We start from the raw sequence: 26,195 nt of genomic DNA on the forward strand, positions 1-26,195 counted from the left end.
GGGAGCATCATGGCAAAGATGAAGAACAGACTGTTCAAGGTCTGTAAATAATGCAATGATTTTTTTAAAAAAAGATTTCACTTACAGTTAACATAGTTCCTAGAGTCCAAGATGTGATCTGCCCTCTGCAAAGTATACACCAAAATGTTCCTTACTTAGCCTGTTATCCGACACTGATCAGTGATTGATCATATCCCTATTGAGGTAACTTTCTCGGTGTAAAACAATACTCCTCCCTCTCTTCATCTGTCAGCACAATTCCTTCCAATTATGTGAGCCTTAAAGCGGGGTAGTTGGTACCATCTTGAGGGATTACATTTCTTTCATAGCCTATAACCTTAGTAAAATTATTAGCCATGATGGCTGTCAGTAATGAGTAGCTTTTACTTGGGTGGGTGGGGACCTCTTCTACGTGAAATAAAAGTCAGAGAGAGGAAAATGAAAGAAAACGTGTACTTTTATTAAGTCAATATGTAGCTACCATACCTTCATTCACAAATCATGAAAACTGCCAAGCTGAAGTACATTTTCTCCAGTATTTTAATCATAAAGGTCATTGTGAATATCATCTCTTTCAATGACACATTCAATGTCATATTTGTTTTCATCAGCTTGCTTATTACAATGCTGTACAAGGCATATTGCTGTTCATTTCATTCTTCATACAGGTACCTGTGAGTGCTGCACAATATAGCTTACACCTTCAGGACAGCAGTTCCAGAACTGACACTGGAGTTGGCTTTCCAGTCAACCATTGTGTATTCTGTCTCTGTAGTAGAATTTCATAGGATTTTATAGGGAAACCATCACTGATACCAGGTTCAGCTTGAATGACAGTTAAAAACCACCTAGGTCTTCTAGGTTTTACTCAGACTAAATGCATTGAAATTTATGAGCATAAATTAGGTCCCCCAATCTCAGTAGCTCTGTTCCGAGCAAAACTTACTGAATATCACCCATAGTTTGGGATGGGTGGAGGGAAATAGTATTCATCACATGCAATTTGACATTGCTGAAAGCCACTGTGATTATTAATGGTATTTATAGCCTGGTTCTCATCAAAGTGATCTACGGCCAGGTCACCATAGTAGAAGAGAACTGTTTTCAGCTAGTGCTGAAAGAGGGACAAAGGAGGCACCAGCTGAACTTTAGGGGAGCTGTATTCCACAACTGAGGTACCCTTGCTGAGGAAGGCCTCCCCAGCCAAACTTAAAAGCTTGGGCAGAACAATCAGTAGGTGTTATTTCAGAAAACCCAAGTCCTGAGCTGTTCAGGGCTTTGCAAATCAACTGACACTTTGAAGTGGGCCCAGTGACAAAAGGCAGCCAGTGTGAATTATTATGGACCAGTGTTACATACCGTATTTTTCCGTCTATAAGATGCCCCATATATAAGACGCCCCCTATTTTGGTGGCCTCTGATTTAAGAAAATGGGGAGAGATTTATCCGTGTCTAAGACGCCCCCAAATTTTGGACATTATTTTTAGGGGGGGAAACCTAGTCTTATATACGGAAAAATATGGTATTTTGTGCAGAGATGCCTGTTAATACTTCAGCTGCTGTTTTTTGTGATAGCTGCTGCAATACCTAGACTCCTAGGGCATGGGTAGGCAAACTAAGGCCTGGGGGCCGGATCCAGCCCAATCGCCTTCTAAATCCTGCCTGCGGATGGTCTGGGAATCAGCGTGTTTTTACCTGAGTAGAATGTGCCCTTTTATTTAAAATGCATCTCTGGGTTGTTTGTGGGGCATAGGAATTCGTTCACCCCCCCAAAAAAAATAGTCTGCCCCCACAAGGTCTGGGGGACAGTGGATCGGCCCCCTGCTGAAAAAGTTTGCTGACCCCTGTCCTAGAGTGTATTCAAGGGTAGCTTTGCATGGACAAATTGCAGTACTCTGAATGGGAGGTTACTAGAGTGTGGAGGCACTGTGTTCAAGCTATCGCTGTCCAGAAATGGCTGTAGCTGTCAAACCAGACATTGCTAGAAAAAGGCACCCCATGCCACCAGGAGCATCTGAGTCTCCAATGACAAGGTCAAATCAAGGTGTATCCCTAGACTACGTACCTGATCCAGGAATAGTTGAGTGTTGTCAAGAATAGGCGGGTGTTTCCCAGGTCTGACAACCAGCAATCCACAGCTCCTCCATCTTGGTGGGATTCAGTTTCAGTTTATTAGCTATCGTCTAACACAGGGATGTCCAACTCCCAAGAGACTGCAGTCTACTCACAGAATAAAAAACTGGCAGTGATCTACCCTTTTTGGGGGGGGGAGGGTGTTCAGTTGTTGAGCTTTTTTTAGGGAGGAAAATGTCGAAATTGAGATTAACCAACAACTCGCTGTTGGACATCCCTGGTCTAACACATTACAGCTACCACACTGATCCAGCACCTGCAGAGCTTCACGTGTTAAGGGAAGAGCAGTAGCTCAGTCACAGAACACCTACTTTATATATAGAAGTTCCCAAGTTCACCCCTAGCATCCACATAAACCCATCAAACTCCGAGAGCCACTGCCAGCTTCTGCTTTTGATCAGCCACAACTTGCTGTGTTATCTGAACCAAGAACTCCGATTAACTGTGGTTAGTTTCAGCAACACAGTTTCAGAAACCATGGTTTGAAGTTGTGCATTTTAAAGCTAAACATAGTTAAAGTTAACCACAGTGTCAGTTCAGACAAACTTTGTTGATAAAATGATGGTGGTGAACATCAGTGGCAGGGCAACTTGTCTCATGGTCTCATCAGCATATACTTAAAGCAGAAAGAGTTAGCACTGTTTCCGCCAGTGCTTACAGTTAGATTTGTCCCTTGATTAAGGTAATCTTAGTTGAGTACTGAACTAAATTTGCATTTGAATAAAAAGAACAGTTCTGAATCAATAATATTTGAAGAGGCATTCTCTCCTATTTGAGAGAGGGAATGGGAATGCCTCCATATATAGTGTTTCCCTATGCAAAATTTATAAACGCCTGTGTATCTACACCCTGATTAATCATGAGTACTATTTTAGTCAGTTAAATTGATTAATCCAAGGCCCTACCAACAATCAATGCTATGTGTAGTTGCCTTTTGTTTCATATCCAGTAGGGGCAGATTGTTGTTGTTTACTGAATTAATATTCCGCCCTACACCCAGAGGTCTCGGGGCAGTTCATTGAATAAAATCAAAATATAAAACCACAAAAACAACAACCCAATAGCTTCCCCCCAAATCCCCACATTTTAAAAGGGCAAAGGATGTTGTTAAATTTTTTGCCCACTCTTCGCCATCATATCTCAGGGCAGGTTGCCGCAGTTTAAAATTCAATATAAAAACTTTTATAACAAATCACAGGAATAGGGTAGTTCCCCCCAAAACACACCGGGGTAAATAGGTGCCTCTGCAGCATTTGCCAAAAGCTGTATAGTGAAGGTGCCAGACACGCCTCTGAGGGGAGAAAATTCAACAGTTTAGTTTATACTGGTTTGGTGAGAGGGGACTGGATCCTGCATTTCAATTTAAGTCATGCTGAGAGGAAAAGAAAGGACACTTGGCAGCTGGCCATTACATGTTTCTTGAGAACTGATACATTATACATAATTATTTTTGATATACAGCCTGTGGGAAAATATGAACAAAACTATCCTGTGATGGTAGAGGGCTGCTGTTTTTTTTTTTTTCCTGCTGCAAACTAATGTGTAATCACTTTGTGCACACACACAAAATAGGGAGTACTAATCAACCATGTTAACTTTAATTATTAGCAGTGCTCAGAATTCTTGGCTTTAGTCAGAACACAAAAATTTGCAGTTAAAAATAGATATCAAACATTTCTGTGGTCAGTGACTTACAGCAACTGTTTGTTGTGCTGGCAAAATTGCAAGCTGAAATAAAAAATGGGGAACCCGCAGCCCTCAATATGTGGGTGATCCCAACTCCTTTCATTCCTAGGCACCAGCATTGACAGTGGTCAGGGATAATGGGAGTTGAAGCATAACGGCATCTGGAGAGCCAATACAGTGGTACCTCTGGATGCGAACGGGATCCGTACCGGAGCCCCGTTCGCATCCTGAGCAGAATGCAACCCGCATCTGCGCATGCACGGGTCGCAATTCGCCACTTCTGTGCATGCGCGTGACGTCATTTTGAGTGTCTGCGCATGCGCGAGCAGCGAAACCTGGAAGTAACACGTTCCGTTACTTCCGGGTCTCCACGGAGCGTAACCTGAAAACGCTCAACCTAAAGCGACTTTAACCCAAGGTATGACTGTAATCAAAGCCACAACAAAGCATAAAATTCACTTCATAAAGATACATGGTTCAGCTCGTATGTCTGAAACCACCTACATAAGCACAATAATGTGTTGAGCATGCACCAGAAACCTATTGTCTCTGCTACCTAAACTCAACAAGGAGGGAATTCCAAAGGGCATGTGCTGCAACATTGAAAGGCGCTGCTCTGAATGAGCTTGGAGGGGAGCGGCAACACTAGGAAAACCATGGCCAGATAGCACATTGGCAGTCCATGCAGTTATACAGTGGTACCTCGGGTTACATACGCTTCAGGTTACAGACTCCGCTAACCCAGAAATAGTGCTTCAGGTTAAGAACTTTGCTTCAGGATGAGAACAGAAATCGTGCTCTGGCGGCACGGCGGCAGCAGGAGACCCCATTAGCTAAAGTGGTGCTTCAGGTTAAGAACAGTTTCAGGTTAAGTAGGGACCTCCGGAACGAATTAAGTATTTAACCCGAGGTACCACTGTATCAGCAAAGGTGTTACAAGCTGTCGGTAGCTGCTACATCCTGTATCAGCTGCAGCTTACAGACCTGTCTTGAAGGAGGTCCCACATAGAATGCACTGCAGTAATCCAGCCTTTGGGTTATCACTCTGGCCATGCCGTTCATGTCCAACAATGGCCAAATTTAGTAAAAGGAGTTACTAGCTATTAAGGCCATCTGCCTCACCAATGACAATGGTAGGTCCAGGAGTACCCCTTGCATTCACACGTTAAAATGGCAACTGGCCTATCTCCCAGACATTGAAATACAACCATCTCAGACAACCGTTTTTACTATACCATTTCCTTCTTCAACTTTAATGACATCAGAAGAGTGCTGCTCAGTCAGACCAGAGGTGTATCTTGTCTGGTATTCTGTTCCCACAGTGGCCAACCAGATGCCTATGGCAAGCCAACAAGCAAGACATTTGGGATTCCCACCAACTGGTATTCAGAAGCATACTGCCTCTGTTTCTGGGGGCCGTACATAACCATCATATCTAGGTACCATTGATGGATTTATTCGCCACAAATTTGTTGAATCTCCTTGTGGTGATCACACAGGGTCCCCGGACGTTTGGCAGTCTATTGATCCCTGTGCCACCACTATGATCACTTCTCTGCTGCCACCAACCCGTTTCTCTCGGGTACACACTGAGTCCAGACAGTTGTTAACATTAAAACAAATAATCAAGTTTATTTTATGAGCATGAACAAGTTCATGGTTTCAGATAATTTTTCTTGTCAGTTTTTTATCCTTAGTTTCTATATCAGCCTATACCTTCCTAATAACTTCTAACTGATTATCCCAACTGTCTATCTGACCACTCCTAACAGTTTCTCTCACATCACAACTAGACCAACCCACAGGCTTATCCTCCCTCTTCCTTCTCCAACTTCCAACTGACTTCCCAACAACTCCAACTCTAACTCCTCCCCTTGGGTTCCCACTGGCCAATCACTTCACACTCATTTAACCCTTTCCTTATGACCCATTTAGGAGGGCAAACACCACACTCCTTTCAAAGCCTTCAAAGGTTGTGATAGTTGTAAAATGCAGCCAATTGGATTGTAATTTGTCTGATTTAAAAACTATAGGAGAATCTTTTGTTATTATGTGGACACAAATAAACTTATGGACCGGCTTAATTATTTCACGGAAATCAATGGGCCTTGAAAAGTTCTCAGTTTTCACTGCATCATTTGCAGGAGTTTATTTATCTTAGTATACGAATTGCATTTATTTAAAATATTTTATATTCTACCTTTCATCAAACAATATTTCCAGAGTGATTTGTGATAATACAGCAATTAAATATATACCTCTAAACCCATAAAACTTGAAATGAAAGCAGCTGTTTTACAAGTTGAGGATGTGCCTCCAATAGATTCACAACAGATAGCAAAACAGATTTCAGCGTATGCAAAATTTCAAAGCTGTCACTTGTAATGTATCTTACAGGAGAGCTTTGACATTTGTAAGCAGATTACTGCTGTTAAAATTAATGGAGGACATATGCAAGTTAGCAACATAACACCTTACTCCTAGTAGACAATTTTTTAAGGATCTGTCAGAGATGCTTGCAAAGGTGAAAGAAACTAGAAATACTGGGACAGCGTAAATGTCTAAGTATTTAACCTTCTATCAGTTGGATTTGTAAGCTACATTTTAAAAGGAAAATATGCAACTCCATTTACCATCTAATCTTTCAACTTTTGACAACCTCAGTCAGAGTTATGATGGAGCTGATTTAGACTTTATAACGTTAGACACAACTTCAAGAAGCACCAAACAAATGTTAAAGTCAAATCCACAATTTCACTTGCCTGTGTGCTATATTTCATCTTCCTTTAATCTAAAAACCTTAAGCATTCTTGAGAGATCATAGCGCTGTTGACACATTAAATAATCCTCTGCCTAACATATTTTTTTAATTATTTAAATGAAAATAAACTAGGGCATGATCTAGTCAAAGTATTCCTAGCAGGGATTCCATATGAACAGAGATATAAATCTCCAAACTCACAGTAGATGTGTGTCAGACACTTCCTTAGCATAAGAACCCACGTTTTTGTGGATATAAGTCTCCCCTTCACATTTCCTAGACTGAGAAAATCAGCAATTATTGTGTGTTACATTTGGCCCTCTTTTGCGTTGCAAGTCTGTATATAGACTTCTTAATGCATTGTATTTGACAAATAACTTTTTATCTTCTTGCCAGTGGTGTTTGTGATAGAAGGAAGTGAAATCCAAATGTTTGTATAGTGAGATGCACTTGATTTAATCTTGTTTGGTGCACACAGGAACCATACTATTCTAAGATACACTAGTCTGAGATCATTTAGGACTGAGAAGCAAACATTTCAGCTCTTTGAATTGGGTTTGGAACCTACCGTGTTTTTCGCTCTATAAGATGCACCAGACCATAAGATGCACCTTGTTTTTGGAGGAGGAAAACAAGGAAAAAAAATATTCTGAATCCCAGAAGCCAGAACAGCAAGAGGGATCTGGCTTCTGGGATAGCCTCTTGCTGTTCTGGCTTATGGGATAGCCACGTGCAGCCTCTCCTGGGCAAGGGGAGCCTTCATCCCCCTGCCTGGGAGAGGCTGCGCACGGCTAAGGCTCCCCCAAGAGTCATGCTCACTTTAAAGAGCGTGTGGAGTGTGTGTGCGGCTCTCGGGGGCTTTTCCCCAAGGAGGGAGAAGGGCAGCCCTTCTCCCTCCTCGGGGAAAAGCCCCCAAGAACCGCACACACGCACCACGTGGCTCTTTAAAGGAAGCGCTGAGCAGAGCCTCCCGCCTGCATTCGCTCCATAAGACGCACACACATCTCCCCTTTTTAGGAGGGGAAAAGTGTGTCTTACAGAGCAATAAATACGGTAATTGGCAATCACTGCAGCTTATAGGGGAAGGACCCCAAAAGAGGAACACGAAGCCTGAACATTATTCTCAGAGGATGGCCATGTATGATGATGCCTGACACATTTTGTAATAAGCTTTCATTGCCTATGCCTCTTTAACATTTCCCAGGAATGTTTCAGCTCCAAAGAGAGCACATTTGTAATATTCATTTTGAGATTTCGACAGTCTGAGATGTGGATCCTGATGGCATCATGTTTGAAGAAAGCCCTAGAAAGATTGCTGGGCATTCCTATGGGAGAGGAACCAGGTTTTAGCTTTACCAGTATCTCCTTAACATGAGGAGGTAGCCCTGCACTCCTTCTCTGACACTGAGGATGCAAGAAGGCAATTTCTGCTCACCCCCTCCCTTGGGTGGGCAGGGTTTGTGACACCGCACAACCTCCTGGTACAGGTGAGCCACCCACCTTTGTTCCAGGGAGCCATTGCCCTGCCCCCATCTCAGCAGGCCTATGGGCAGCTAGCTGGGGGTGGGGCAAGGGCCAGCATAAGGGGCCAATGCTCCTCAGCCCAGGCTCACTTGTTTTCTTCCAGGTCCCTTCCACCCTTCAGACAGGGATAGCAAGAGCCCCACCAGAACCTATGCCTGAGCAATAGGGTGTCGTCTCTTTAACTCAGTATATATACTCTCAGATGAGGCAGAGCAAGGGACAACCCCTTAGCTACACAGCTATGAAAGCTCACATTTCAGACATTTGCTGGCTAGAGCAATATTCATAGCTTGCTGCCCTGAGTTCTCCTGTAACCAGTCACCAATACGCCATAAGGAGCTGACCATGGTCCTGTTCTCCTGCAAGTAGCCTGTTCTGTTGCCAAATCGTGCCAATATTCTGCTAGGTGGTGCCTTACCCCAGGAATACGAAATAGTTTGTCCTAGCCTGCAAAAGAGAATACATTTGAGGCAGATTAGGAAAGTCCTCTTTGCCACATTTCAGACTTGTCCATTGAGAAGTACTGATCAAAAACTGTGTCCGGTCTGTCATCCTGATCTTTCAAGGGGTGTGACCCCTATCTAGACCAGATGATCTCACTAACATACTTCTATTTCATCTATATTCGCTTTTAGCTTATCTTCTAATGTGATTTGAGTTCCACTACCAGCCCTGCAGAACAACTGAAGTTGGCCTAGAAATTTAGTCTCATTCAGAAATATATGGAGTTGATCAGCCACCACCTACTCAGTTGGAGAATGGCTCTAAATTACCATCATGATGATTTGATTATAGTTTTGCCAGAAAGGAACAGAAAATTGCCTTCCTTGAGGGTTTGTGCTGAGCCCTCCCAAAGGTGTTTGCAATGCTCTAAACTCGTGGTGCCAGTTTATCCCAGCAAAATGTTTCAAGCCAGGATGGATGAAGATCAAATTGACACTACTGTCAAGCACGTTATATGTATACAGCAATGAAACTAATACAAGGAACCATAATCTGACTTTGAAGGCTCTTTTGACTTGGCTTTAATTTGTTCTAGTCAGTTAGATGCAAATGACTTTAACTGCAAACCACTTCACAGAAATGTCAAAGTGGACAATGAGGATCAAACAACATGTTGTGTAAATAGGGTTGTTGTTTTTTTAACTAATACACTTAGAACTGGCCGTACATTTCATGTGTGTGTGTGCAAAATCAAGTATAGGGGGATAAACCCACACAGAAAACAAATATGTAGGTATTTATTTATTTAGTATACTGTTCTTCATCCCTAGATATCATAAAATACAAGATAAAAATACATAAAAATACAAGATAAAAAGCTTAAATTCCATAATAAAAGCAAGAACAAAAACCAAGAACCCCTCACCCCTCCCACAACACATTTAAAAGGGTATAGGATGATAATCAGCCGAAGGCCTGGTTGAAGAGGAACCTTTTTGCCTGGTGCCTAAAGGTGTATAATGAAGGTACCAGCCGAACCTCCCTGGGGACAGCATCCCACAAAACAGGGGCCACTGCAGAAAAGGCTCGTTCTCTTGTTACCACCCTCCAAACCTCTTGTGGAAGGGGCACACGAAGAAAGGCCTTAACAAGTGTCATGTCTTTCTTTAGAAAAAGCAGCAGCTGGATCCAAATTGGAACTATTGCATGAGGGAATAATCTCCCAAGCTGCTATTTGCCCCTGCAGGAGTTCCTTCAGGGGCAAATAGCTTTGCAAGTAATTTTCCAAGAGAAAACTGTCCTGGAGGAAGGGTTTAACCCTCCTTTACCTGATCCATAGTCTTGGTCTGGCTCAGGGTGCCCTGTGGCATTGCTTTTCTAAAGAGGCAGGGCCACTTTTCAGCAAGTCAGTTGAAAACTCTATTAACATAATGTGCCATTTGATTCTGAGGCTCCCCATTGACTTGGGGCCTAGTTAGAGAAACCCTTCAAATAATAATAATAATAATTATTTATTTATTTATTTTTTTATACCCCGCCCATCTGGCTGAGTTTCCCCAGCCACTCTGGGCGGCTTCCAATCAAGTGTTAAAAACGAAACAGCATTAAATATTAAAAACTTCCCTAAACATATTTGCGCTGGGTAACACTGTGGACTCAGTTATTATATTCTTTTCTCCAGCCTTCGCCAATCTAATGCCCTTCAGATTACAGCTCCCATCATGCCCAGACAGCAAAAGTTGGTGGTGGCTACTCTTCTGTTTTGGCACAATTGTTGTGCCTCAAAAATGTAAAGTGACTCGGACTTCTTTAAAACATATTAAAGGTAAAGGGACCCCTGACCTTTAGGTGCAGTCGTAGCCGACTCTGGGGTTGCGGCACTCATCTCGCTTTATTGGCCAAGGAAGCTGGCATACAACTTCTGGGTCATGTGGCCAGCATGACTAAGCCACCTGTGGCGAAACCAGAGCAGCACACGGAAACGCCATTTACCTTCCCGCCGGAGCGGTACCTATTTATCTACTTGCACTTTGAGGTGCTTTCAAACTGCTAGGTTGGCAGGAACAGGGACTGAGCAACGTGAGCTCACTCCGTCGTGGGGATTTGAACTGCCGACCTTCTGATCGGCAAGTCCTAGGCTCTGTGGTTTAACCCACAGCGCCACCCGACTGCTCAGCAGTCGCGCCGGGGCTTCGGGTAGCTCCGCCCAAGCCGCGGGAGGGCTCCCACGGCTTGTGCAGAGCAGCCTGTTCTGGGGGCTGGGGTCAGGGGAAGCTCGGGCTTCCTCCGACCCAGCCCCGCGCCGGGGGGGGGGAAATAAAATTTTTTTTCTTTATTTCCCCCCCAAAAAACTAGGTGCGCCTTATGGGCCGGTACGTCCTATGGGGCGCAAAATACGGTACTATTATTCCTCTTATCTATATTTTGCATTGTTTTAATTCCATGCACAGTAATTTAAAAAACAGACTTCCATATGATTTTAGAATAAGGTTACCAGACGTCCCCATTTCCTGGGGACGGTCCCCGGATTTACAAATCAGTCCCCTGACGAAATCCATCTATTTAGTAGGAAGTTGAAAAGTATCCCCGGAGTCATTGAAAAAAAACTGGTATCCTTGTTTTAGATATGTGTGTTTTATCTGTATTAGTTTTAATTTTTGTGAGCTGCCTTAAGTCTCTGTTTGGGGGAAAAGGTGGGATATAAATAAGATTAAATAAATAAATAATGTTGATTAAGTGGGTGTGCATATGACCATTTCTCAAATCTTGAAATGTTCCCATGGACCCCAAAAAGTTGGTGACCCTCAGTCTGTGTTATCTGATGTGTAAGGCTCTCTGTCTTAGTGGTTCAAAAAAAAAATTATTGCCATTTTTAATTTCCAGAGAGCATAGCTTTATGAAAATCAGATCACAGGCACATTCTTGTCAGTGTAAGCCTTTCTCACTCTACGCCTGGACTTTAAAGTGATAATCTTCTCACAATAATAGCCATTTATCTTCTCCCATTTTACATTTCCTCATTCAACTAAGAGTCATTTGCCGAGTTAATGTTCAGTTTTTGCTTTAGGCTGTAATGATTTTACAAAAGACATTTTTATATTACTCATATTTCTGCTTTCATAGCACCAAAGAGCCAAGTCTAGAGGTCTTCTATCAACATGATGGCATGACTAGTTGCAGCAGGTTATTAGCCTGACGTGACTTTGGAAGTAGCATAGCTGCCCTATTGGTTAAAAACCCACCTTTCCTCACTGCAGTGCCCCAGTAGGCATTATCATACCATTCACCTCTACTGAAACAGAAATTATCTAGGCATCTGATGATATTTTGCTGTGACAGTGCAAGCCACTATTTGTGCTGTTACAACTGAAGAATTTATTATTATTAGGTTGACATTACTACCGTGTACTAATTCATTCCTTTCCCCCATCCCATAAACCTTCAAAGTGCAATTCCAACTTACACTCCTCTAGAACGTCTAGGGCTTATGTACTGTTGACAAGTCTGAAGACCACAACCATAGTTGTCAAATACTGTGGAAGAAAACAAAACCTAATTTATTCAGATGCTACGGAATATAAATTTGGCTTGGCAGACATTTGGGAAAGAAGTACTTAGAGAAGAGCAGCGCAGAGATCATAAAGCGACAGCTGACACTGTAGGCTACTGAGAATGTGTTTTTAAAAGCAATCTTGTTATAGGGTTCCCTTCCAAATACTAGCTGTAGAATCTGAATACTAATAGGTAATTTCACTTTAATGGTACATAGTAAGCCTATTTCTCCTTTTGGCAATGCAAAATCTTGGTAGTATTTAAGACTTAAGAATCAATTCGAAACTGATTCCCTATATCCCTTTGGATAGCAGTGGCATTTATGTGGATGAAACTCTCTTATTACAAAACTGGGATTTACAGTTCAAAAACGTACATATTTTCTAGGTTGAAAACATATTTCGTATGCAGGCCCCTGTGAATTTCAGTGTTTGCTTTGCCATTAAGCACATTCTCATACATAAGCTGTTCGGTAAAAAATATTCTTGTTTAAAGCGGTGTATGCATAAGAATGAGGCAACTTATTATAAAGAAGAACATTTTTGCTTTACTGTTACAAAATGCAAATATTTGAGTGGAAAAAATCTGGGGGGAAACTACCAGAAATTATTCAATCACTAAAAGAACAATGGAGTAGCAATTCTTGTATGTATCACATTATCTTCATTCACTTTGTTCTCTCTTCCTTCTCAGACAAGCTGTTATCTTCTAAAGGAGCTCAACACATAATAGACGAAAGTTAGAAATAATTAGACAATATGTTATGCAAAGCTTAGTGGAATTTATAGATTTTGGGGAGGGGGGGCACATTTAGCAATTTAAGAAAGAAAGAAAGAAGGTTAGCCAAACCCAGAAAAAGCCATTATGTGCTGAGGGAGAAGTTACAACCTGAATGGGTCAAACTAGATGAGACTACAGCAGTTCTAGCAGATCAAACTGGATCTTCCCCAAGTGCAGAGGAAAAACAGCAGGTTTTCAATCTAATTTTGAAGATAAAGGGGGGTGTGCAGCGAGGGGCATGGTATGTTCCCACCTACGGTGATTTTCTTCTAGCTGATCTCCCTTTGGGTATTGAAACCCAGTTGGAGGGCAGACTTTGGGGAGATGTTGTTGTTTTAAAGGATGTTTTAGTATTCCTCACTGTTTTGCTTTTTTAATAACACCACTGGCACCTGTTTTGTTTATAAGATTTCATACCCGTCCTTCACCCAGAGTGGCTGGGGAAACCCAGGCAGATGGCCGGGGTATAAATAATAAATTATTATTATTATTATTATTATTATTAGGATAAAACCAGATACGAACCTGCTGCCATTACCATTACTTTTAACCCCTACAGTCCCTTAAGATCTCCCCCCAAAATATAATGTGTTGTTGAGTAGCTCTGTAATATTTGTGCAAAACTGACTATTCTTACAAATCGTTGACATTCCATTGAAATTTAGTTTTGCCATATTGAACGCAACACATTTAAAAATAGCACCTGCTATTTTGTCCTCGATTGTTGGTTGTTCTTGTCCTTGATTCTTGTCAACTACTACTCAATCATTTATTTATTTATTTATTTGTTTGTTTGTTTGTTTTAATGGCAACTCAAGTGATGTGTTTTGACAAGTAAGCCATAGAAGGTTTAGAAACTTACATACCTGAAATGATTTAATAAAGTGAAACAACTTTTTTTCAGATTATTTGTGCTGTGCACTATGAAATACGTTAATTGCAATGGATAGCTATTTGCTGCTGCTGTTTATCTCTCATTTATGCGTGCTTGTGGTCCCCACTCCCCAACTGCCAAGTAACCACGTAGCTATAATGTTTGCTCCTTCTAGTCCACATTGCCAAGCTCTGTAAGCGAGGGAAGGTAAAAAGCTGCAATTATGTATGTGAATTGCATACTAAACCATTTCTTTTATCAATTGAATCTTGAGATATATTTGTTGTTATTGCTTAGTCGTTTCCGACTCTTCGTGACCCCATGGACCAGAGCATGCCAGGCACTCCTGTCTTTCTTGAGATATATAGAGACCTCTTAATAGTAGCATAGTGTAGGGGGTCACGGGGACAGTTGTCCCGAGTGCAAAATTGTTAGGGGGCACAAAATTTCAGCATCCAATGCTGCCTCAATACAGCTGTAAGCTTCCATTGCTGGGCTTGGTTGAAAACAGCTTCTCCATGCGAACCAGGAAGTGACCTCTCCAGGCAATTGAATGACTCTTCTTATCTCTGTGGCTGTGATTTCCTGGGTGACGCAAACACCATTAGGCAGTTGAATGCACATATTCCATCGGTTTCTATCCCTCACTCCCACCCTCTGCACGGCCCTGGGCACTGGCAACCCACGCTACACCACTGCCTCTTAATGTATATTGAACCAAGTGTGTTTTACGAACTACTTCTGATTGAGTGTTGATGGATATGATGATTCACATGAGTGAGTGCATGATTATAACTCTCCATCTGGAAGTTCTTCAGACTTGAATACAGTACCCACAGTCAGCAGTTCACAATCTCATCCCAAAGCAGCCTTCCTTGCCCTAAATTCTACTGGGTAGGCTTGTTTTTGAGTCCAGATGTCACTGGTTAGTATGTGGGAGAGGGCCTTCTCTGTGGTTGTGTGTAGCTTTTGTAGCTCCCTACTCTGGGAGGTTAAAGTGCTCCCCACCCTACAGTTGCAGGCACTGTACTTGCTGGATTAAATAGACCTTTGCAACTGCCCCTGAATTTTTTAAGATTATTTTTATCTGTTGCACCTTTCTCTTTTTTTACTGTTTGGTTTTTATTGTTTTTTAACTGCAAATGCAGTAGAATGGCAAGAAATATCGTATTTTTCCATCTATAAGACACCCCCATGTATAAGACGTGTATTTTTGGACATTATTTTTTAGGGGAAAAACCTAGTCTTATACATGGAAAAATACAGTAAATAAACAAATGCAACTGATTTTTTTTTAAAAAAAACCCTCTCCATTTCTCAGTACATGTGCGTTAATTTATTTTTAATTTGCAACAGGTGTGACTAGATACTATTTATAAACAAGTTCGTGAGTTTATGATATGCAGTATTTGTGCAATCCAAAGGCACAGATCCTTCTGTTGTTGTTTTTGGAAGCCTCAGAGTTGGTAACATTTGCTATAAGTTGTTATAAGGTATAAAAATAAGAATTCTTTGCTAGCACGTGATTTTCAGCATAGCATTTTCCAGTTTTCCCTCGATTGTCTCAAGAGTAGGCCCACAGTCTACAATCTTGAGCATGCTTTTTCTTGGAAATAAGTCCCACTGAAATAAATGCAACTTTTTCCCTAGTGGAATGCATGGATCAGGATGTGAGAGAATCTTGTTTCCTGGTTTCCTGAAATATTATGGAATATTATGCTTGCAGCAAACCTACTTTTAATTCGCGGCTTTATGGATTACAGTCTTGAATAGGGAGCTTTAATGTGAGCACAAAACTTGTCTGCATTGTGTGCCAGACTTTATACTTTGGATGCATTTTAACAGCACATATACATACCTTCATACACTCTACTTCCCAATAATTTAGGGAAATGCTTTCACACCTATGATGTGGTAGTTCTCTACTCAAAATGGTAATCTCATGTCTTGGTTTTTAGTAGAAAAACTAAACATAAAAAGTAACTTCTACTATCATTACTATTTTAAAGATCATCTCTGATATGGAAGCCCAGATCCACACACTGCGAGAAGATCTCATTCAAGTGAATACACAGAGAAAACAGCAGCTAGTTGAACTTAGCCTTCTTAGAGAAGAAGAAAAACAAAAAACTCTTCGGGACCATGAGGCTGCCATGAACAAGCTGAAAGTTGAGTCAGAAAAGATGATTCTGGATCTGCAAAAGTCTAATGCCACAGAAATGGAGATGGCGCTCGAAAAGGTAAGCACGAAAACAGTACCTGACTTTCCCATTTCCAGGAAAATGACTGTGAAACTCCCTCCCTCCCTCTCTTGCTGTGGCCAAGGGGAGTAGACAAGGGAATAGGTCAGAGGTTTTCAACCTTTCTCAGTCCATGGCTGACTTGAACTACATTTTTTCTGCTGCTCCCCTGTGGCAAAACGTGCTCTGAGCCTCAGAAATCCAGTTATGTCACCCCTTGCCTGCAGAGCCACCCCTTTTCAAACACCCTCCCTTGTGGAGTTTTCCTTCAGGCTCCTCTCCTCCCCCCTCTTCTTGGGAGTCCTCCAGGCAGCTGCCCCAGGTCTCTAAGCCACCCACCCCACCCCAAAGAGAGGTGTCTCTTCATGCAACCCCACCAGGGGTCTGGGAAGAGGATGCCCCCAGCCCTAGCGGCCTGATGGGGACAGAGACACAAGAGGGCATCAGAGGAGGGAGAGAAGGAAAGAGGGATAGAGGCCAGTGTTGATTGTGGCACCCCTGACCATCATTTAAAGCACCCTAGGGTGCCACGGCACACTGGTTGAAAAACCCTGCACTATGGTGAACAGCAATAGAGAGACATCTCCTTCAAGAGGTGGTGACTTCAGCAAAGTGAATGTATTTGTAATAAGGGGGATCCTGCTGAGGGAGTCTGTCAGATGGCAAGGGTGGCTGCTCACGAGTAACCAGGCAGGACTCTGACCTGTCTTTTACAGGTTTTATTTAGGTGCAAACTATTTACAGTGCAAAACCCCAAAGTTCATGTCTGCCTCAATCACTAGCAGAATCCGGGAGTGCCTGTTTCCTGGACCTCCTCCAGCATAAAGGCCTCGTTACACCCAGCCTCTTCCTTCCCTCTTTGCGCTTTAGACTTCTGCGCAGGGTGGGCGATGGAAGGGGCATGCTTCCCTCCTGGCCAGCTTTGCCAGAAGTGGTGCTGAGGCTCCCACCAGCATCCTCTGGTCCTTGCACCTCTTCCTCACTGGAGGTGGGGTTTTCCTCATCACCGGAAGAGGAACTGCTTCGCATGATTTTCAGAGGCTCCCTGTAACACAACTGCCCCTCTGTTTCCTGTCCCTGTTCTGATGGCAGTTCCTGACAGAGTCATACCCAGGGGTTCCCTAAAACTAAGTGCCAGCATTGTGGACAGATGTGTATATGTGTATACCTGCATTATACACATTATATACATTATTATAATGCCCAACATCTCACCATATGAATAGGGTCATTTTGAGCACTTTAAATTGCACAGAATTTTTAATGTAAATTAAGAAAGCCTATTGAACTTGACATTTTGATCTCATTTGTTTTGATTTTACTTTATTCTTTTGGGAGTGAGGGCATTGGCCACTGCTGTGGCAGTTTCTCTGGTGCTGCTTTGACTTTATCTTGAATCCCTTATATTTATGGCCCTAATAAAAATGATACATTTTTTGTGGCTCCGTGTGAAAACTGCGTTGAAACTTCTCAAAATGCTTATCTCCATTGGTCAACATTCAGGTGTTTAAATGTTTTAGCGTGTATTAAAAAACAATCTGCAATTTATTACAAGATGAAATGTAGCAACCAAATGGGGCAATTTGCATATAGAGTTGGAACAGCCTTTGTGAAACTGACATTTCATTTACCTGCATCAGGTTCTTGGTCTATAATTTTAAACAGCATTCTAAGGATTACGTTGGAAATCTGCCAGCCTGAAACCATTAAAGGCTGTGATCAACAATTCAGAATCTTTTTTGAATTTAAAGAAAGCTGCACTTGGCATAATTATTTAAAGCCAAGGTCAGAGAAAGTATTTAAACCTTTGAAATTCATAATTAAAGGATTAATATTAACTCATGAAGACATTGTCATTTTTGCTTAAAAGTTGAATTTGAATCTCAGTTCTTTTCTTTTCTTTGATCTTTATATATTTAAAGCATAGCAAAAGAAAAAGTTAACTTCTCTCCAAATTAAAGTTGCATTGCTTCATTGCTGTGATATATTGTCAACTTCTTAAAAAATGGCTGACTTTAATAATAATAAATGCAACCATAATAATTTCTGGCATCAGCTGAAAAAGATAAGTATTTGCTAGTATTTGCAGGATAGGGATCAAAATTAAATCCTTTTAAGCCCAAACAACAAGTAGACACTTTAAAAGTGCTGACCTTTAAAGCCCTAAATGACCTTGGCTCTGTATACCTGAAGGAGAGTCTCTACCCTCATTGTGCAGCTGGGACACTGAGGTCCAGCTCTGAGGGCCTTCTGGCATTTCACTCACTGTGAGAAGTGAAGTTACAGAGAACCAGGCAGAGGGCTTTCTCAATAGTGGCACCCGCCCTGTGGAATGCTAAGGAGATAAAGAACTACACAACTTTTAGAAGACATCTGAAGGCAGCCCTGTATCAGGATGTTTTTAATGTTTGATGTTTTGCTGTCTTTTTTATATTCTGTTGGAAGCTGTCCAGAGTGACTGGGGCAACCCAGTTAGATGGGTGGCCTATAAGTAAATAATAATAACAACTACTACTACTACTACTACCAGAACGGATTACTTCTGGGTTTCTGGGGTCTCGCATGTGCAAAAGTGCTAAATTGCGCTTTGCGCATGGGCAGAAGTGCCGAATCGCAACCCGCGCGTGCACAGACGCTAGTTGTGAGCGTGCATCCCGCACGGATCACATTTGCAACCTGAGCGTCCACTGTACCAGTTTAGGATTGAAATTTCTTTATGTTTCATAAAAGTGCAGAACATCCAAATATCCACCAGATATGAACTTCTGCTGTGAAATGAATAGTGGATAAGAACAAACATAAAAACAAGGATCACAGGTAACCGTACATAAGGTTGAATAATATCTTAAGACGGGTATGGGAATTAGATTGGAAGTGATTAACCAAACTGGATCCTGCTTAGCTTAGCAAATGTGCAAGCAATTTTATTGCTGCACCACAGTATTACAGCAAATGATCATTTCTGGACAAAACAACCTCAGCAAGATTGAAGGAAATGTATTTGAAACTAGTACAAAAATGGCACCTAGCACCGGTTAAAACAGAAAAAAAAGTACAAAAATTGCTTACCTAGATGTTGGAGAGACTGTGGGGGGAGCTTGTTTATCCATGTGTGGTTGGAACTGTGAGAGGGCACCAAGTTCTGGAAGGAGCCCTTTCAAGAAACAGCTGGAATAACTGGGAAAACATTGCAGAAAAGTCCAGAACTGGCTTTATTGGAGCTGTCCAAAGGGGAAAACCCAATCTTACTGTGTAATAATTTGATTGGATATTTTTTAGTAATGGCAACACTGTTGATAGCCAGATGCTAGAAAGAAGCAAACGACTTAATATACAAAAATAGTGCTATGTGATGTGGAAAGTGGCACTTAACGGAAAAACTAAGGCAAAGACTACAATTTGAAGGGGTCAGAGGAAAAAAAGAGACATTTGTGGTGGACTGCTGCCTGGTGCAATATATGAATGCAACCTCAAAAGAGAGACAAATACCAGCCTTAATCTGTAATTTGTGGTTACAATAACATCAATGGACATCTTTGCATTGTGTGCAGTTTCATGTCATCCCAAAGGACTCAACAAAGGATATAATTCCATATCCATAATCTCACTTGTTGCATTGGTCACTGGTTTGAGTGAGGGGGTTACTTTGAATTTGAATTATGATCTTTCTTTCAGCTTTTTATTTCATGTAATGTTAGAAAAGCAAATATGTATATGTATATGTATATCAACCATCCTACACTTTAAAAAAATATACAGACTGGGTATTGTATTTTGTCTGACTTCTTCAGAACACAAAAAAATATTTTATGAGCTTGGTTATTAGATTTATGTCACGCAATATCTTAACATATTTAATACAATTAGATTAAGATATAGAATTAATTTGTTTCTTCTCTTCAAATATATATATTGGCATCTGATAGGCAGTCATTCTAGTTCTACTAAATTATGATATATATTGTTTTGACAAATCAATATGCTGGAGGTAGGTCCTACTGAAGCTCAGATTGCACTAACAATTACTGTTGAAGTGGGGTGGGAGCAAGGACTTTGCATTACGTTGCTGCTGATATCTCCTTGGATATTTTGCAGCTGTGGGGCGGCGGTTCAGATGGAAAGCAAATGACAGTGGAAAGGTCACTTCCTTTCCTCTTGCACCTTCTCAGGAACAAATCTCTCCTCCCCACAGTGGAGAAGGTGCTGTTAGAGCTTTGTTACACACACAGCTGCCGTGTAATGTGTAGTTTGCCTTTCTGTCTGACAGATGTTATGGGTTGTGTCAACAGAACCTTTGGGGTAAACGTTAGTTAGCCAGGTGTAATACAATGAAAAAAGCTCATGTGGATTTGTGAGTTTGCTGGACATTAGTAAAAGAAAGAGATCAGCTGTAGTTTTAAGTAGGTGCAGATGTGATTTTTGGCGAAATATATCTGTTAGTAACATTCGTCTTTGGAATTTACTTGGCAAAGAAAACAATCATTCGGAACGAATGACCCTAAAATATCAGTTGACATGCTAACAATACTCTAAGGAAGCAACCTTGGAACACTTCAGACATCTCATAAAACAGCTGTATTTTGAGCCATGTGCATTTTGAACCATATGTATAATATATTTTGTGTGTGTGTGTGTGTGCATCCGTGCGCGTGTGCGCACGCTTGTGCATTTTCTGTTCCCAAACACACAGTGCATGCACCTTCAAAAGGATACCACACTCAGTTCACCCTCTGGAGATGCTCACTGTCTCTTACAACACTAGAAGCTGTCAAATCTGCCTGTACTGATGTTCTATTCAGTGAGAACAATTATTGGTCACAGTAGCATGTTTGCAGCATGCTACTGCACCAAAATTATGTAGTTTAGAGCCATGGTATTGCTGTTGAAGTCATATATATCTCATTGCTGAACAATTTGCAAGTAGATGTTTTTCATTCCATTGGTTTCTGAATTCTAAATCACCTTTTAAAACCTTGCATTACTCTATATGGCATCTGCTTCTGTCCCATTGCTAATACTTCTACAGTGGTACCTCGGGTTAAGTACTTAATTCGTTCCGGAGGTCCGTTCTTAATCTGAAACTGTTCTTAACCTGAAGCAGCACTTTAGCTAATGGGGCTTCCTGCTGCCGCCGTTCTCCTGCTGTTCTCATCCTGAAGCAAAGTTCTTAACCTGAGGTACTATTTCTGGGTTAGCGGAGTCTGTAACCTGAAGCGTCTGTAACCCCGAGGTACCACTGTACAGACAAGAATGGTATACTTGCTTTCAAGTGCATCTCCATTTAGTGCATGCGGAAGGTAGCCAGGCTGGATTAAATGGCATGGATATCATGCTGAATCACGTTCTTGCACTCTGGACATCATCAGGCTGTGAAGAATGAGAGTAGCAGCTTCCCTGATCAGATTGCCAGAGCTCTGCCTTCCTCCCCGTGAAATCCCGTATATAGATAGTTGACAATCTCTGCTCATCATTGTTGCCATGCTATTCTGCTAGGTCTGGAAGAATGATCAGTGCAAGCCTTTATTGTGTTGCCACATTGTTCTGTAAGAGAATTTTCAAAGTGGCCATTGCAAAAGAGGCAGGTCTACAGGGGTCAGCAAACTTTTTCAGCAGGGGGCCGGTCCACTGTCCCTCAGACCTTGTGGGGGGCCGGATTATATTTTGGAAAAAAAAATAATGAACAAATTCCTATGCCCCACAAATAATACAGAGATGCATTTTAAATAAAAGGACACATTCTACTAATATAAAAACACGCTGATTTCCAGACCATCCACGGGCCAGATTTAGAAGGCGATTGGGCCAGATTCAGCCCCTGGGCCTTAGTTTGCCTACCTATGGTCTACACACTGAAAACAGATAAGGTTTACATGCTAATCACAGCATTCTAGCACAAAAACCCCACAACCCCCAATTTTAAGTCTGAAGTTGGCAGTGTAGAAACTGTACTCAGTTTTGCTGTTATCTGAAATTTGCCTGGATTTTGACATTGCATTTCATTTCATTTTCATTATTTACTTTAATTACCGTATTTTTCGCTCTATAAGACGCACCAGACCACAAGACGCACCTAATTTTTGGAGGAAGAAAACAAGAAAAAAAATATTCTGAATCACAGAAGCCAGAACAACAAGAGGGATCACTGCTCAGCAAAAGCAGTGATCCCTCTTGCTGTTCTGGCTTCTCAGTTAGCTGCGCAGCCTGCATTCACTCCATAAGACGCACACACATTTCCCCTTACTTTTTAGGAGGGAAAAAGTGAGTCTTATAGAGCAAAAAATACGGTATCTATTTTGTTTGTTTGTACCTTTTTAATGCAGTTGTCCAAAGGAAAAGCAGGACATTCCAGGATTAAATCAGAAACCAGGATGGCGTCTGTAAATAGGGACACTTGGAGGGTCTGAGCTATAGCTTGGAGCTAAAGCAGCTCTTTAGTACGGGACAACCCTTTTAATGTTGGAACTCCCCCCTCTCTCTCACCCCACAGTCCACCTCCATGTTGCCACAACTTTTTCTTTCTTTCCTAGAAATATCTGTAAATACCTGTCTTGGTAAGATTCTCCTGAGACAAAGCAGCAAGTTGTCGGCTTTTCCAAAATATCCTTATCCATTGTTTGTGTGTTTTTTTTTCTTTGCGTAGCCCCAAGCATCTATTATTTAACACGCCGTCCTTGCTTCATTGAAAAGCACACTACATCAGCATACAAATGCTAACTTACCTGGGTTCATTACATCCTGCAGCTTAGCATATTTGTGTTTGTTTGCAAAATCCAGTATTTGAAAGCCATGTAGTCGTATATGCATTAGGAACCGTAGATCTCGCATTTGACATCTACAAAATCTCTGGCCATTATAAACCAGTTAGGTTACCGCAACGCTGTTCAAGTCAGCTCGGCTTGCATGTTTCGTCCAAAATGCCACTCGCTTTGAGGAATGTTCTTTGATTTTACTTGTACTCGTTCTGCCTTCTTTGGCTGGATATGTTATGGTTACCAGATTTTTTTTTAATGAATCCGGGGACACTTTTTTTTTTTAACTGAGTAGCAACAGGGAGTCAGTAGTAGGGATGGTGAAGCAAAGGACCCTGGGCCCAAGCACACATGCATATTGTATAAAGGTGTAAAGCCCTTATTTCACACCCTGTGAAACATAAATGTGCAGAGTTTTTTAAAAAACTGGGCAACGGCGCGCCGCCCGCTGTGACTCCTGAGCCTTCCCCAAACTCCTGCCCCCTTCTCCCTTTGTTTTGACAGATCGGGGGGGGGCCTCAGGAGTTGCAGACGGGTGGCCGTTGCTGAGGAGGGGTGCAAGGCATGCGGTTTCTCTGCCAGGTAAGCTGCAAAGCCCTTCTTTCGCACCCTGTGAAACATAAATGCGCATAGTTTTTTAAAAAAACTGGGCAACAGCCGCCCGCCCGCGACTCCTGAGTCTCCCCCAGTCTGTCAAAACAAAGGAGGCAGGGGACAGGAGATCTGTACCGCCAGACGTCCCCGGTTTCCTGTCGGCAGTCAGCAGCCTGGAGCCAGCCTGGTAGCGCAGTTGGCTCTGGCTGGCTTCAGGAACTGCTTGCTGCCATGGCGCCCACCATTTTTCCTCTCCGGAAGTCCCCATATGATGTGTTTTGGACACAAGACACATGGGGACTTCCGGAGAGGAAAAATGGCAGGCGCCACGGCAGCGAGCAGCTCCTGAAGCCAGCCAGAGACAACTGAAGTACCAGGCTGGCTCCGGGCTGCTGAGGCTGCCACTGCCATGTTTCCTGGGGACAGATTTGCAAATCTGGGGACATTCTGGGGATGGAATTTGTCCGGGGACAGATTTGCAAATCGGGGGACGTCTGGTAACCCTAGGATATGTAGGATTGTTTCTCTCAATAATTCCCTTTCTCGGCAATTGAATAGTTCTAACCAGAATGTTGGATTTGTCCTGCGATGATGTTTACTTCAAAGCTATGCAACAGGGCATTGAAGTGAAAAGAAAGTGGCAGGCTTCCGGCCAACTTCCATTTCCCTGGGATTCTTGCTAGATTAGGCGGACTTGTCTGATCCACCCAGTAAGACACTTGTTAATGCAAGAACGCATATGCAGAATCAGTTAACACAGGTTGGCAATGGCTTGAACTATGAAGAGGTTCTGAGTGTGCATTTTTCCTTTGTAAATTTAAATTGGTGGACCACAGGGATTCTAAAGGCCAGGGAAGACTGATGTCAGGCCAGTCCTGATTTAGAGTACATGTTTCAGAAAATCGTTTTCTTCTTCCTTTGTCTCACCCTGACTTGAGAAATGTAAAAGATTTTAAGGATGGTGGGAATGGCTGCAAAACCAGGAGTTGCGTAATTTGATGCTTTTAGGCCTACACAGTCTTTTAATGTGGAAAAAAAAACCCCAAAGTGTTCCAAAATGACTTGCAGCTGCAGAACATGTCAGGGAATAAAAACCACCTTCATTAAATGGGTGAGAAAGAATTATAATTGTTTTGAAGTCTTTATGATCAGCCTGCATATGTTTCATTGTAATACGATACTAAAGTGCCTCAATTACGATTTGTATATTTTGGTGCCAGAAGGTTTTTTTCCCCTTATGCTAAATTACTAAGTTCTGTCAGCTGTTGGGCTGTCATACAGAGATACAGTAAATCACATTATATTTTGTCATGGATTACACAGAGAAATATATTTGGAAATAGAGATCAAAGTACTTTTACAATCACATTTGAGTATAGGAAGGATGTTTAACTTGTATAAAATCTGATTTAGGTGAAACTGTTGCCATTCTGGTGTGAATTTGAAATAAATTGGAGTGTGTGTGTGAGTGAGTGATTGAATTGGAGTGTCTTGTAATATATATGAATGGAAGACAAATCCTGAAAACTGTTTTCTTTTTGATATTTAGTCTGGAGAAGTTAATTCTGACCTACAGCTGCAAACTGAGTACAGATAAACAATGAAATACTGAAAAACTAGAGTCCCCAAAAAGTCTTATTTATGTTTTTAATTGCATTCATGATTGAGCAATACATTCCATTCTACTTTTAATTGGGATTTTGCTGGACTTGCATATGATTAGTCATTGGTTTGGTAATGCTTTCTGGCTTTGTGAAGTTGCACTATTTTTCTTTTTTGAAGCTTTTGTTCTATTTAAAACTATTTAAAGTAATCCAGTGTAATCTTACTAAGGAACATTGATTACTTCATATCATGGATTTTGGCTGTACTTCAGAAAACAGCAGGAGATTTTGCATGACTTATCAAAGGCATTTATTAAATTATTAGAGCGCACCCCCCCCCTTTTGTTAACATTTATATTTCATAAAGTCTTTCCCACAAAACTCAGCACTATTTTTTTGCACTAATCACACTGATTTCTTCTTAACCATTAGCATCTTTGCAGTTTGGTTTGCAATTAATTCACAGTTTCAACTTCAAAAGAAGCTCTTCCGTAGGCTTCTACAAAACGGTTTGCCTTTATTCATTTTCTTGTTACTTCTCCCCTGTCTCAGAATGAACCTATGTCTGGGTGCATGCAGAACATCAGCAGTTTGGAGACTGAGCAGATTGGCTCAAATAGGGGTAGGGAATACACCATTGGTCCAGTATGCCAAAACCTCTCCATACACATACCTGTGGGCCAAGTTTGACAGATGGGTGAGGCTGCCCTATCATCACCTTCCATCACAATGGCATCCCATGATCCACTAGCGAAAAGGGTGAGCAGTGCTTCCTAGCACTGACCATCAGCTGATTGTCATCACGGGGGAAGACCTGTGCTTCCCATATCCAGGATAGCATTAAAATTTGGGAGTTTTGCTATTGACTTTGATAGCAACAGGACTTACATATCTGCAAAAGTATTTCTAAACTGCCGATTCATAAAATGCCAGGGCGGGGTGAAATACTATTAAAAAATAAAAATAAGGTGACCAGCTAATCAAAAATAAAGAGCTGCAAAGGCCTGCTGGCATGAAAAGGTCTTCAAGAGACAGTTGAAAGTCAAAGCAAGGATGCCTGCCAAATCTCTGCTAGAAGAGTATTCCGCAGAATGGGGCTGGCAGTACTAAATGCCTGAGGCCAGCTAGGCCTCTGTAACACGCGGGACAATTAAAACCTCACCTCTGAATGATCTCAGTGATGTAAGGGCTCGGGCAGTCCTTAAGGGCTCAAGTTTTTCAGGACTTTGTACAAGAAGAACCTTGAACCTGCCC

At 41.8% G+C, this 26,195-nt stretch overlaps 1 protein-coding gene across 5 annotated transcripts in view; it reads left to right on the forward strand.

The window, feature by feature from the left end:
* The window catches only part of CEP112 (centrosomal protein 112), a 213,968-nt gene that overhangs the window by 127,772 nt on the left and 60,001 nt on the right, over positions 1 to 26,195 (forward strand). For all 5 annotated transcript variants that reach the window (XR_013982675.1, XM_080994465.1, XM_080994463.1 and 2 more), the window contains one exon: positions 15,764 to 15,994. Coding sequence is in view for 4 of the 5 variants with exons in the window: in XM_080994465.1 (XP_080850591.1) it covers positions 15,764 to 15,994 (231 nt within the window). In the remaining variant the exon portion in view is untranslated. The remainder of the gene's footprint in view (positions 1 to 15,763; positions 15,995 to 26,195) is intronic.

Source organism: Podarcis pityusensis (genome assembly GCF_964106645.2).
Source record: "Podarcis pityusensis genome assembly, chromosome: 2".
Lineage (NCBI taxonomy): Eukaryota > Metazoa > Chordata > Lepidosauria > Squamata > Lacertidae > Podarcis > Podarcis pityusensis.